Here is a 13039-nt window from a genome sequence, read left to right on the forward strand (position 1 = left end):
AAAGAATTCTCACACTAACCCAAGGCCGATCAGAAGAATATCAGAGCAGACTATCCCCTGCCACCTTAATATAGAACCTAAATATGCACAATGCACATATGACATGCATCTAGCAACCAGTTAAGCAATCTGCAAATCAGGCACGAACCCACCTTTATTCATCCTAAAAGATTGGTACATAAAATATTTTAATTTTCAATATATATTTTTCTAACAATTCTGGCACAATTATTGGACTTCAATTGGACAATAATACAAACAAGGGCACCAATATTTCTAATTCAAGAGCAAAGAGGACATGATATGGATATTATTTCAATGAACAACTGTTTTGCAAGTGAAGCGAAGTACCACATGAAGATCTGATTTTAGTTTGCATTTTCTGTCGTATAATACAGTACATTACACATGGAAAGCATGCCCTGCATATATGTATATCTCAAACAACCTGAGACTGCAGTAGGTCATCCTTTCTTCGGCATGGCCGCGAGTCTAGTGTACATCCTCGCCATGGACTGGTAGCCTCTTATATCACCCGATCGAAGAAGATTGCCTGCAATGAAACAGATGAGGAATCATTGAAATTTGGCCGTCTCCTTGGAGTCCTTTGAGCAGTACTCAAAAGAATCTTTGCTCTTTCTGATGTTATCCTTCTGCATCTGCATATTAAATCTCAAAGCTCTAGATCCCATGCAACCAAAGTAAAAACCCTGGGCTGCGTTAGCAGCTGTTTTTGGGTGACAATATAAAACTAATAGACCGAGCGGACCAAACAGGCACGATACTGTCCAGCCAGTCACAGAATCTGAGAGAAAAAGGAAGACGGCTGCAAGCTTCTCAAGTAAGATGATGAAAATTGAGCACAAATTACGTATGATACCCTTGAGCCACAAATTTAGGAAAACTTATATAAAAAACTAAGCACGTACTGTTTCCCTTGCTATCTCCCGTTTAACAGCAAATGGCTACTGCCAATAAACTACAACATAACTCTTTATGTACTGAATCGCATAAGGTACATGGACTACCCTGTGACTGCACTCCATTAATCTGTTCTAGAAAGGCCAATTTGAGAAATTTGGCTATAAATTCACCTAAATCATGTCTCATTAGGACTTTCCCTACAACATGGCCCTACTACCTAAATAGCATCTTCCCAAGTATCCAAGTCGCGTCGTTCGTGTACCTTCTCCTCTTTTAGTACCTTGATTTATTCTCCCTTGTATAGATTCTGTCAAATGATATTTTCCTAAGCATTGGTTGAATAGTGCACACAACAAGCTTCAAGAAAAACTCCGTGCACGGCGAAAATCAAGTTTGGGATGGGCCCAGCTGGGTCGGTCGATTTTAGGTTCGAGAGCACCCTATTGAGGAGGGGCAATAAAAATAGACACTGAACCAGAGCCATTGGTAGCCACCCAAGATGGCCAGGTAATCTTTTTCATTTTAAATTACTAATTTTTAAATATTTTATCCAATTTTTATTTTGCATATATCTTATTACTTAAAGTAGTTGGATAAGCATTCCTTAACTTGCTGTTTGGAATTCCACCAACTTGAAGGAATAGGCATTCCAACAATATGCCCATTCCGTGTTTCAAATTTCAACCAAACACGAGTAACAGAATCAAGACATGGCCAATAACACAACACTCCATCTCAAACATGTCCTTAATTTGGAGTAATTATAGCTAAAGATGGTGTGCCATATATTTACTTAGATAGTTAGTCTTCATGAAAAGGCCTCAACCATAAAATAGTACCTGAGTCGCAGTTTAGCGGACTATCAGGTTCAGGATGGGCCATCAAGGCTATTATAGCCCTGCAAACAGACTGAAGAGTCCATGCAGGACTCCATGCATTCTTCAAAATATCAAGGCATATCTCTCCTGTCTGCACAATTAAAACAATATGACCGCTATTAGTCAAGCAAGTACCTATTGCAAAAAATATTCCAAGAGGATCAAAATTATATAGGTCTCTCGTAAGCATATGATACCGAAAGGAAGTAAAACTTTAAAAAGCTTCATTGATATAGTGAGAATCCTAAGGTGTTTGACACGAGAAATGCAGCAGTGGTGCAGTCTAGATCACACATTTGCAATTAAGATCAAACAGGTAATTATCACAAAGTGATATAGCAGTACCATACCTTGAAGTGCACATTTGGGTGAAATATCTTTGTTAAAAAACGCACTTGAGGTGGTTGCAAAGGATACTGCTCGGGAATGGCAAAGGCAAGTTGGAAGACGCCACCTTCGAAAGGAGTGTCAGATGGTCCCTAAAATGGAAATCGTCAATTTTAGCTCAGCAGTCAGAGAGAACTAAAAATTTTTTAACCTATTCAACTTTGCAGTGAAAATTGGCAACCTAGCATAAAAACCAAAACGTTACCTTGATAAGTGCAGTCCACTTAAAAATATTTGAATCATCACAAACTAATTGAATATCTGGATCAGCTCCTTTCTCTCGCTGCACCTCTTTGTATTCCTTGAATAGTCTTGCCCTCGATGTCTGTAATGCCAGCCCCAATAGGGTGAAGAATTAGATTTCACAAAGTAGATAAGCGAAGATAAACCATGTTTAACGTGCTCACACACCAGTCTATATTGAAAGAGTATAAGTTGTTTTGCACATACAAACTAAAAAATCAAGGCACATTTACATCTTCCTATTCCCAACTAAAATCTATTTGCATCCCCTGCATTTAGGACTTGCAATCCCTAATTCAGGTAAATTAACACCTCGTGAGTTTTTAACGAACACCGACATCCCTGTAAATTGAAAGAACGGACACTTTCATCTGATTTCATCATAACTTGACCAAGCCCAGTAGTGACTCAGCCTGGGGCTCAGCAACTTGAATCGATCAATCTCACTAGAAACTGAGAAAGCAGCTATGGCTAGTGCAGAGGGTGTCTGTGTGTCCTTTTAAAAATGCACAGAGATGTTATTATATTTCAAACAGAGGGAAAGGGGTGTAAGTATCCTTCACCAAACTATAGGAGGTGCAAGTGTATTTCACCTTTCAAATAATAAGAAGCACTTTCAACTCGAAAGGTAAAGCATCAACCATTCTAAACTATGGTTAGAAACAACCTCAATGCACCAATATGCAAAAAATCCAAACAACTTAAGTTTAGGGACAATTGTACTTTTAACACTCCCCACGTGTGTTATGGCTTTACAGAAACACCAGTATACGGGACTTTTAATAATAAATTAGACAGACAAGACTGATGATTGATGAATATGACAAGAGCCTTAGGAATTTTTTTGGACAAACTCCAGCATAGCTCTTCATTCATACTCAGCAAATTACAAGGCCTAAGCCTTAGGGATTTTAAAAGGTTCAAAAGAAGCCAGCTACCTCTAATGCTCAGGGAAAGCTGGGCTTGTCCTTTGAAAGGCTAAACTTAGGAAGGTTATATCAATTTCTTATGTAGAAAAGGCAACCTTCACGTCCACAAAATTGTGCAAATGCTTGACACACCCTCTATGACTAAAGCATGCCTACAGCATGACCACATCCAGTTGCTCAAGGATGCCGGTCTAGATTCATTGAAGACGCGTGATATACATGTGAAGATGCAGTCAGCACAGCTTTTGAAATTACGTTGAGTAACATTTTCTTTCCCAGAAGCTTAAGTTAACACCCGAGATGAATCAAGCATGGGGTTAAACTCCATTACATGCAAGCAGGCTTACACGTACAAATAACATTAGAAGTGGCACATGAGACAGAAAACAAAAGAACGGAAATAAAGGGTTGCCATGACTCTAGACAAGGATCTCTGATTACTTGAGCCTGTTCCCAAGAAAGTTAACCTATTAAGTGGCACATCTGAGATTACATTAGTGACCCGTATATGCGACTCCATTGATATCACACTATCTGATGTCTACTCGACCGATCTGAATAAGGTCTATCGAAGAATTTAAGACCAGAACATACCAACCGCAAACATAAATAAAGAACTCATAACATCCCATGACACTGCATCTTAAGAAGGGCGGACATGCCATCATATTGAAAGGTTGGCGACAGATATATCTGGGGCTACAGACGTTGAAATAAGAACATAAAAGAACTTGAACATCTACTTTACCTGCATTTTGCGAGTTCCCTACTCGAAAAGCTTGACAGTCAGCAGTGTTTGCTCAGCAACTGTACAACGAAAAAGAACCGATCATCAGTACATAAAGAAGCCAGGCTTTTACTCGAAGCTCAATCCAAATGCTGAAACCGTGAAGTAGGAAAAGGGGGAGCAACTGGGGGCAGGGCAGTTTACCCACATTGAGAATTGACGCCAGTTGAGAAAATTAAAGGCTGCCTGCCCACAGAACTGGGGATGATTGCAAGTATAACTCTTTTGAATGGACTATCAGGCAACAAATCTCGAACACATCCATTCAATTTTCAGGCTACAAATCAACCCTAGAAATGCAAAATTCTCACCTCTGTTACTTCGGCTGGGCAGTATCCGAACACCGGCGGGGGGCGGAAGGATAAGCACCTGGCAGATCGGAGATCGCGACACAAACACACGCACGCACAGAGGTCGAAGTAGTAAAGGCTCGGGAGGGATCAGAGAACGGAGCCAGAGAGCACCAACGCAACGATGAAATGAGCAGCAGAGAGAGAAAGAGAGAGAGAGAGGGAAGCAGTCGACTTAACGGGCTGGGCCTTGACATTGTGGAAGCCTGAGTTAGGCCAGGCCCAAGCCCTGACCCACGCACACGAACCACTGAGTTGGCGTTACGATGTCTCAAGAATATGCAGTTGTTGTCAACGCGTAAATGACCGTCTGTGTCTATTGATGCAAGTGGGTGCAGCCAGTGGAACCTCTAATCATTTCACTACGGTGGGTGGGTTCGGATATCCTGTATTTTTCACGATATTCAAATCCTACTCTGTAAGGGACAAATTTTAAGATTTTGGAACCATACCCTACCATGTAAAGTTCTAAAACCGGAATCTACCCGGAACCTGTATTATATCACAGGTTCCGGATACCCAGTTGAAACTTGTGAATTTTTTTGTCTCACTAAATAAAACAAAAAATATCATATTTCATAATCAGTAATCATGCAAAATAAAATATCGACATAGATTTAAATCTTTTTTTTAAATTAGTGACTATATTTTTTAAATATAGAAATATCTAATTATAACTATATATATATATATATATATTGGGAGAAATTATTATGCAGGTCCGAGTATTGGCTCTGGTATCGATTCTAGATACCCTCTATGTAAGAATCGGAACCGCAACCAGAATCGGTTTTCACCAATTTTATATTTTAATACCCATATCCTACCATATTTTCAATACGAACTACCCGGGCCTTGTCCTAACGGAGAGGTTCCGACTAATTTCGAATATACCTTATATCCATGCACACCCCTACATTTCTCAAATAGAAAGAACATTAGCACATGCTCGGGAGGACAGTGTAGGAGTTGGAAGGATATGGAAGGGAAAAGTTAGTGGAATATGAGTCACACTTGTTTAAAAGAATTAGTTGCAGATTGCGCGGTAATTTTTTATTAATATATAAATGAATTTAAATTAAAAAATATAAGAAGATATATAAAAATCTATATATACAAACGAGTAGATATGATAAACACTACCCAACAAAAACAGATATAATAAAACACTGCTAAGATTATGAGTGAGATATCAAAAAAGTGAATCCTCATGACGAACAATAGTTAGGAGACGTTTTGGTTTTTTCCTATACAATAAGTGCATACAAGTTTAGGAGTACTTAAAAACAAATAAAAAAAGAATATGCAGTTGTTGTCGGCGCGTAAATGACCGTCTGTGTCTATTGATGCAAGTGGGTGCAGCCAGTGAAACTTCTAATCATTTCACTACAGGTGCGTGGTTCGGGTATCCTGTATTTTTCATGATACTCAAATCCTACTCTGTAAGGGACAAATTTTAAGATTTTGGAACCAGACCCTACCCTGTGAAGTCCTAAAATCGGAATCTACTCGGAACCTGTATTATATTACAGGTTCCAAGTACCCAATTGAAACCTATGAATTTTTTTCTCACTAAATAAAACAAAAAATATCATCTTTCATAATCAGTAATCACGCAAAATAAAATATCGACATAGATTTAGATTTTTTTAAAAATTAGTGACTATATTTTTTAAATATAGAAATATCTGATTATAAATATATATATATATATTGAGAGAAATTATTATGAAAGTCCGAGTATTGGCTCTGGTACTGGTTCTGGATACCCTCTATGTAAGAATCGGAATCGCAACCAAAATCAGTTTTCACCAGTTTCATATTTTAATACCCAGACTCTACCATATTTTCAATATGAACTACCCGGGCCTTATCCTAACGGAGAGGTTCCGACTGATTTCGAATATACCTGATATCCGTGCACACCCCTACATTTCTCAAATAGAAAGAACATTAGCACGTGCTCAGGAGAACAGTGTTGGAGTTGGAGGGATATGGAGGGTAAAAGTTAGTGGAATATGAGTCACACTTGTTTAAAAGAATTGGTTGCAGATTGCGCGGTAATTTTTTATTAATATATAAATGAATTTAAATTAAAAAATATAAGAAGATATATAAAAATCTATATATACAAACGAGTAGATATGATAAACACTACCCAGCAAAAACAGATATAATAAACACTGCTAAGATTATGAGTGAGATGTCAAACAAGTGAATCCTACAGAAATAAGTGCATACAAATTTAGGAGTACTTAAAAACAAATAAGAAAAGAGGTGGCAATAGGGAAAAGAATCTAAAAAAGTGAAATTGCATAACAATATATTTCTTGAGGCGCAATCTTTATGATAATATATATATTTTTTTGCAGTTATGGAATTGGAATATCAGTATGATATGTATTATGAAAGATGAATATGTTAATACGTCACTAGCTTTCTCTATGTGCACGCGCAACGCACATGCTTATACTACTAGTTTCCAGACATGTCTTTCCTACTTCCGCGGGAGATTATTCAATAAATTAAAAAGGAATTAAGAATGAGGAAATGGGGTGATGGTACTTCATATTTTATAACATATCATACATAATCTAAAAGAATATAGTCTGATTTGCTTTTTTAGATATATATGATTCATCATATATTTATAAAATATACTCATAAATCTATTCTCTTTATTATCATATTTTCTCTCACCCACAATAAAGATTATCTCATTTTTTAAACGTATATTAAAATTTGCCAATTGAATTTGCTGCACCAATTTCACATTGAACGATGTGCCGATTCGTTATATTCAAAAATTTGAAAATTTAAAATTTTTTTAAAAAAGTTAAAATGCGAAAATGAAATTTTTGTTTTTCTAAAGGAATAAAAAACGAGAAAATAACAACCGTTTCAATAAATCTATATTTGTATCTTTTAAAAATAAAAAAAATTAAAACTTATTTTTTAAAGGATCCCACAAAATCTATACATAATATATTTTATAAAATGTTAAAATTTGATTTTCAAAAAGGCAAGAAAATTTCATTCAACAACTGAGAATTTTGAGGCTATCTAACTGGGTTCACCATGTTTTTGCTTATACAGATATATAGATAGATAGATAATATATAAATATAGATATGGATTTTTTAACAATCAATTCTGGGCCTAGGTCGGGCCCAGGTCCTCAGATACCATCCTGACCCGGCCCATTTCCATCCGTCGGCCGACCAACGTCCGGGTCGGGCATTTGATAGATTTGTCATCTTCCCACTGTTTCTTAAACCCTACTGAGAAAAAGTTGTTGCTTTGTTGTGTTCTTCCTCCTCAGAGTTGCAGCTGCAGGCAGAGACTGAGAGGAGGAGGAGGAGGAGGAGGAGGAGGAGAGACAATGGCTCAATGGCACGCGCTAGCTTCATGCACAGCCGATGGCACTGCGCTCTGTGCATCCAAGAGAGGTATATCTCCATATTAATTTGCTACCTGTTCATTGCTCATTCAACTGGCATTTGCTCTACGTTGGAAATTATGCTTTCACCTTCTCCTTCTCCCTTGATTGAGTTGTCGGAAATTTCAGTTTTCAGTTTCTCAGTCTCTTTTATCTCTGCATGGTTGAATTCGTGTTTCCGAAGATAGTTGTGGATCCCTGAGTTTACTCTATTCTTCGTGTCTGCAGAGCCGTTGCTAGTTCAGGATAGGATGAGCTGCCAAGGGAAGCCATCCTCGTTTCGACTGGTAACATGCTGAAACACCTAATCATTTCTCTCAGTGCAACTGTCCCTTTGATCTCTTTGTTATTGTTTTGGCTATGGTTTATGCAAATGGGATTTTATTGTACAGATTACTGTTGAAAGATATCACTGCCAGTGCATTCTTCAGCATTTTCGGAGCCTTTACTTATAATTTTCAGGATGGACCTATTTGCTAGCCAATCAAAAGAACTTCTTACTGATGGGGTGGTTGTGGACCATTTTGTTGCAGCTGGGGGCCAGAGTGAGTGGTTTCCGGGGCTGTGCTGTTGGTTTAACGAATAGCCGCATCCTCCCTAGAGCTCCTCTAACTAAAGGTGAGTTCGATTTGTTTGGCTGATATTTTAGCTTATCCGGTGATGAAATGATGGCTCTTTTCTGCTCATGCAAGAGGTGACATTAACCCCATTGGCATTGGGCTTGCAATAACTGCAGGAGATTTTTTGACAAAACAGATTCCTGATATATAGAAACTGATAAATAAAGGAGAAAAATATATATTTCTGCACATATAAAGTTTCGATGGTATGATCTTTTTAATTTAATCAGCTTTCCCTTAAATTCAGGCACACGAGCAGCTCTTTCAGATTTAGGCACTCAAGAAGTTACGTCTATGGATAAAGAGAAAAAGCAAGGCCTCCGCGGGAAGTTAAATAAAGTGGTTCTAGCCTACAGTGGCGGCTTAGATACCTCTGTGATAGTTCCATGGTTGAGGTATGTTTTCCAGTGCTCCGCCTCTCTCCATGAGGCTCGATTTTTGCAGCTTAAGTTTGGAAGCAGCCAGCCCCAAATATTAGCTTCTCGGCATTTAATATAGAGCACACTACCACTTTCTATATTTGCATGGGTGTTCTATTTAAGTTTGGGAAAGAGAGGCATGGCACTCTTGTTTATATCTATTGATTTAGAAGGATGTCCCTGCTATGATAGTGTTTACATTATTGAAGAAGTAAATGTTGTAGCTTGGAGTCAATAAATCCTTTGCCATTCGATCATCATATATCCAAATATAATTGAATGATGTACTTTAAATTGAACACATATGCGATGCTTCTTTGGCATGATAGGTAACTTCTTCTGTTAACTGCAGGGAGAATTATGGCTGTGAGGTTGTATGCTTCACTGCTGATGTTGGGCAAGTATGTTATTTAATAATACTTCGGTACATGTGCAAGTTCAGTTAACAATAAGTGGATCCACTCCCCTTTCCTACTTGCTTAATCCTAGTGCTACAAATGTAGGGCATAAAAGAGCTTGAAGGATTAGAAGAAAAGGCAAAGGCCAGTGGGGCGTGTCAGTTGGTGGTGAAGGACCTGAAAGAGGAATTCGTGAAGGATTTCATTTATCCTTGCTTACGAGCAGGTGCCATCTATGAGAGGGAGTACTTGCTGGGGACTTCTATGGCCCGTCCTGTTATTGCCAAGGTAGACAAACCCTTTCTACTTCTATCTTTCCTGTTGCAAAAATATTGGGATACTGATCAGGTTATCTTGATTTTTTGGATACGTAAAAGGCCATGGTAGATGTTGCTAAGGAAGTTGGAGCAGACGCTGTAGCTCATGGTTGCACAGGAAAGGGAAATGATCAGGTGTGCCCTGATTCCCAAGTTTCATCAGCTACAGTAATTCCACGTTGAATCTTAACTTTCCTATGGAGATTTGACCTTTTTAATTTTTTTTAGGTCCGCTTTGAGCTTACTTTCTTTGCTTTAAATCCTCAACTGAATGTCGTGGCTCCATGGAGGGAATGGGACATCCAAGGGAGAGAAGATGCGATTGAATATGCTAAGAAACATAATGTGCCTGTCCCAGTTACGAAGAAGTCCATCTACAGCAGAGACAGGAATTTGTGGCACTTGAGCCATGAGGTGAATATTTTCAATTCCTGCTAGCCGGTTTGAAACTCCACCAGGTTTCTTTTGGAAATGGTATAGGTTCGCGTTAGTTATCCTTTATGGGATATATACCTTGATTGGTGTTGGGGTAAAATTTCTAGTATGGAATATACGTGATGGCTTTTACTCTGGGTGGTGCTGCACTGCTGCTTATAACTTGTTTTGAATTAATTGTAGGGTGATATTCTGGAGGACCCTGCTAATGAGCCAAAGAAAGATATGTATATGATATCTGTTGATCCAGAAGAAGCACCGAATCAACCAGAGTAGGTTTCGTCTTATCATACCCTTCGAATTGATTTATCAAGTAATATATTTGAATGGATTAACTTTCTTCAGGTATGTGGAGATTGGGATAGTCTCAGGTCTCCCTGTTTCAGTCAATGGAAAAGAGCTCTCCCCAGCTTCCTTACTTTCCGAGCTTAATGAGATAGGGGGAAGGCATGGGATTGGTCGTATTGACTTAGTGGAGAACCGCCTCGTTGGAATGAAGAGCCGCGGGGTCTATGAAACTCCAGGCGGCACTATCTTATTCAAAGCTGTCCGGGTGCTCGAGACTTTGACCCTTGATCGGGAGACTATGCAAGTTAAAGACTCGCTCGCCCTTAAGTATGCAGAGCTAGTCTATGCTGGGAGGTGGTTCGATCCCCTTCGTGAAGCCATGGATGCATTCATGGAGAAAATCACAAGCACCACAACAGGTTCGGTAACTCTGAAGCTGTACAAGGGGAATGTTACTGCTACCAGCAAGACAAGCCCGTTCAGCCTTTACAGGCAGGATATTTCTTCTTTCGAGAGCGGGGAGATTTATGACCAGGCCGATGCTGGTGGATTCATTCGGCTCTATGGACTTCCTATGAGAGTTCGAGCTATGTTAGAAAGGGGCCTCTGAGTTGATTTGCTGTTTGCTCTTCCTTTCATCCCAAGTAATTAATCAGTAGTCATGTCCAAGGTGGTTTTTTTTTTTTTGATTTGATAAGTAGCCATGTCCGGTGTTGCTAGGACCATGTACGGCCTCGGTGAATTGCAATTGGAGTTACAAAGTGAATGTTGAGTGCATTCTAATTTCTAATCAGCTAATCTCCGTCAAATCCGAACCGGAAGAATGATGTTAGGACTCGGTCCAAGCATACCAAAGTCTCCTGCAATCAGAAATGGAACCACGCAGAAACCTCCGCACTGTGATCAGGCCCCAGGTCCGTCTGGTCAGCTAGCTTCTTCCCTCCGCCCAATTGCTCCTAGTCCAGCTCGCCTGGTCTATATCAGCTGCGACTGCCATCCACGCCACCTCCTCTCCCTCCGGCAGCTCACTTCTGTGTCACCATTCTGACAACCTCATCCTCCCCTAGCCGTCCTCCCACCAGTCCTCACACTGTCACTCCCACCAGTTACACTGCCACTTCGGAGTTCTCCCGTATCAACTTCCTCCTCATACTCGAGCTCTCCCCTACTACCACCTCCTTGTACTCGAGCAGCAGCAGGCTCCCTTGGGATGGCGATGGTGTGTCACTTTCTCCTGGTAGGCTCCTGAAGAGGAGTTCAATCAAAGTCATCACGAGTCTGAACAAGGAGCAATTTGATGTATATAAGGACCAAACTGTTGTATATAAGGATGAAATCGACGAATACCAAGGATCCAATTGATGTAAATTCTATGAGAAATCCATTTCATGTCAAAAAATTTTATTTACTCATTTCTGTTTTTTCTATTTCTTGAAAGTTAATGAGGTTTGTTATAGAATAACTCATGGTAATTAATCCATCTTCTGTAAACAATTGTGATTTTGGATGGTTTTGAGTCTTCGGGATAACTCATTTATCTTAACTTCATTACTTGTTTAACAGGAGTAGCTTTTATGGAGATTACGGTATGTATGGTTCATTGGAATGAAATTAATGCAAAATAAAATGGACATGAATTAAAATTGAGAAAGAATAGTCCTGAAATTATTTATTAGTTAAATGGAATAGAAAAATGACGAAAATCTGGAATATACTATGAACATGATCAAAAAGACATAAATATCCATCTTTAAAATATTTAAATTATATATTAAATAGATTTTTTTTATAAAAAAAGATAAATATAATGTTCATATTTTTCAAACCTTTCCAGCATGAGCTTCTAAGCCACCCTCACCAAGGCCTCGCGAGCCCCATGGCTGGGTTCGTGATGGGCTCGTGAACCTAGCTCGGGGGTTGCAAGCCCTAAGTTTCAACGAACCCAGGCTCAGGAGGCTTGGGATTGTATAGAGAGAAAGTGCGAACCGAACTAGGGTGTTGCGAGGTCAAGGTCCTCCTGGGTGGCTCATGAGGTGGAGATCCGATCTTTTCCGGTGAGATTTTGCAATGGCGAAGGCAGCAGCAGCAACAGTAGCAACAGTGACATCGATAAGAGGTTCCTAGGAGAAGGTCAGGTGTTGTCGATGGGCGGCAACAGCAGCGGCAACTTATGCAATTATATCAAATCCCCTTTCTCAAAGCATGACAAAACTCATTAGAGAGCAGGGTCCTTAGCTTTCATTCAACTAGGTACAAATCCGCACTAGAATATTAATAAATTTTGATATTTTTTTGAGAAAGTGTCAATTTTCCTATAGAATAAGCCACTTAAAACTCCATCTCCCTCTTCTAGATTCTCCTAATGCTTTTCAAACCCACGGCTTGAGGACCCTCATGTTACTCGTATTCTTTGAGTATCGATGTCTTCCTCATCTCTCATTCCTTGCAACGAAAAATCTGATTTCCTAACCCTCTATTAATCACAAACGACACCTAAGCGAAAATATATGCAAAAATATATGCAAAATTTATAGAATATTAAAAACATTGAACGTAAAATAATATTTCGTATATTAAGAAATTATTTTCAATTATCGAAAAGATATTTTATTTGTCAAAATTTTC

At 39.0% G+C, this 13039-nt stretch overlaps 2 protein-coding genes and 1 long non-coding RNA gene across 4 annotated transcripts; 1 reads left to right on the top strand and 2 right to left on the bottom strand.

Annotated features, from left to right (window-relative positions):
- Positions 1-250: 250 nt before the first annotated feature.
- LOC116206667 (protein PEROXIN-4) lies at positions 251-4637 on the bottom strand. Its single transcript, XM_031539463.1, has 6 exons — positions 4460-4637; positions 4110-4168; positions 2395-2514; positions 2153-2281; positions 1764-1893; positions 251-553 (listed from the first exon to the last, which is right to left on the bottom strand). Exons 2-6 carry the CDS (start codon positions 4113-4115, stop codon positions 465-467), a joined length of 474 nt encoding a protein of 157 aa, XP_031395323.1. The 5' UTR covers positions 4116-4168; positions 4460-4637; the 3' UTR covers positions 251-464.
- Positions 4638-7785: 3148 nt separating this feature from the next.
- LOC116206665 (argininosuccinate synthase, chloroplastic) lies at positions 7786-11191 on the top strand. Of its 2 annotated transcripts, XM_031539459.1 has the most exons (10): positions 7786-7947; positions 8166-8224; positions 8471-8555; positions 8805-8952; positions 9329-9377; positions 9480-9662; positions 9752-9826; positions 9920-10105; positions 10310-10398; positions 10472-11191. In XM_031539459.1, the coding sequence occupies exons 1-10, from the start codon at positions 7881-7883 to the stop codon at positions 11022-11024; spliced, it is 1494 nt and encodes a 497-aa protein (XP_031395319.1). In that variant the 5' UTR covers positions 7786-7880; the 3' UTR covers positions 11025-11191. The 2 variants fall into 2 exon arrangements, with proteins under 2 accessions (XP_031395319.1, XP_031395320.1); XM_031539460.1 differs by lacking the exon at positions 7786-7947 and having other exon boundaries at positions 8191-8224; positions 8400-8555.
- Positions 11089-12852, bottom strand: LOC116206668. Its single transcript, XR_004156755.1, has 2 exons — positions 12401-12852; positions 11089-11659 (listed from the first exon to the last, which is right to left on the bottom strand). It is a non-coding gene; the product is annotated as an uncharacterized LOC116206668 (long non-coding RNA).
- Between the last annotated feature and the right edge of the window lie 187 nt (positions 12853-13039).

Source organism: Punica granatum, chromosome 5 (assembly GCF_007655135.1).
Source record: "Punica granatum isolate Tunisia-2019 chromosome 5, ASM765513v2, whole genome shotgun sequence".
In the NCBI taxonomy this organism is placed as follows: Eukaryota; Viridiplantae; Streptophyta; class Magnoliopsida; order Myrtales; family Lythraceae; genus Punica; species Punica granatum.

Bases quoted from the DNA above. Each gene is read 5' to 3' on its own strand.
- LOC116206667 (XM_031539463.1), bottom strand. The intron at 2,282-2,394 runs GTAACGTTTTGG...TTTCCATTTTAG, and splicing joins AGTGGACTGCACTTATCAAG to GGACCATCTGACACTCCTTT. The intron at 554-1,763 runs GTACTATTTTAT...GTTTCATTGCAG, and splicing joins TCCGCTAAACTGCGACTCAG to GCAATCTTCTTCGATCGGGT.
- LOC116206665 (XM_031539459.1), top strand. From the start codon at position 7,881: ATGGCTCAATGGCACGCGCTAGCTTCATGCACAGCCGATGGCACTGCG. The intron at 9,378-9,479 runs GTATGTTATTTA...CTACAAATGTAG, and splicing joins TCACTGCTGATGTTGGGCAA to GGCATAAAAGAGCTTGAAGG. The intron at 9,663-9,751 runs GTAGACAAACCC...GATACGTAAAAG, and splicing joins CCCGTCCTGTTATTGCCAAG to GCCATGGTAGATGTTGCTAA.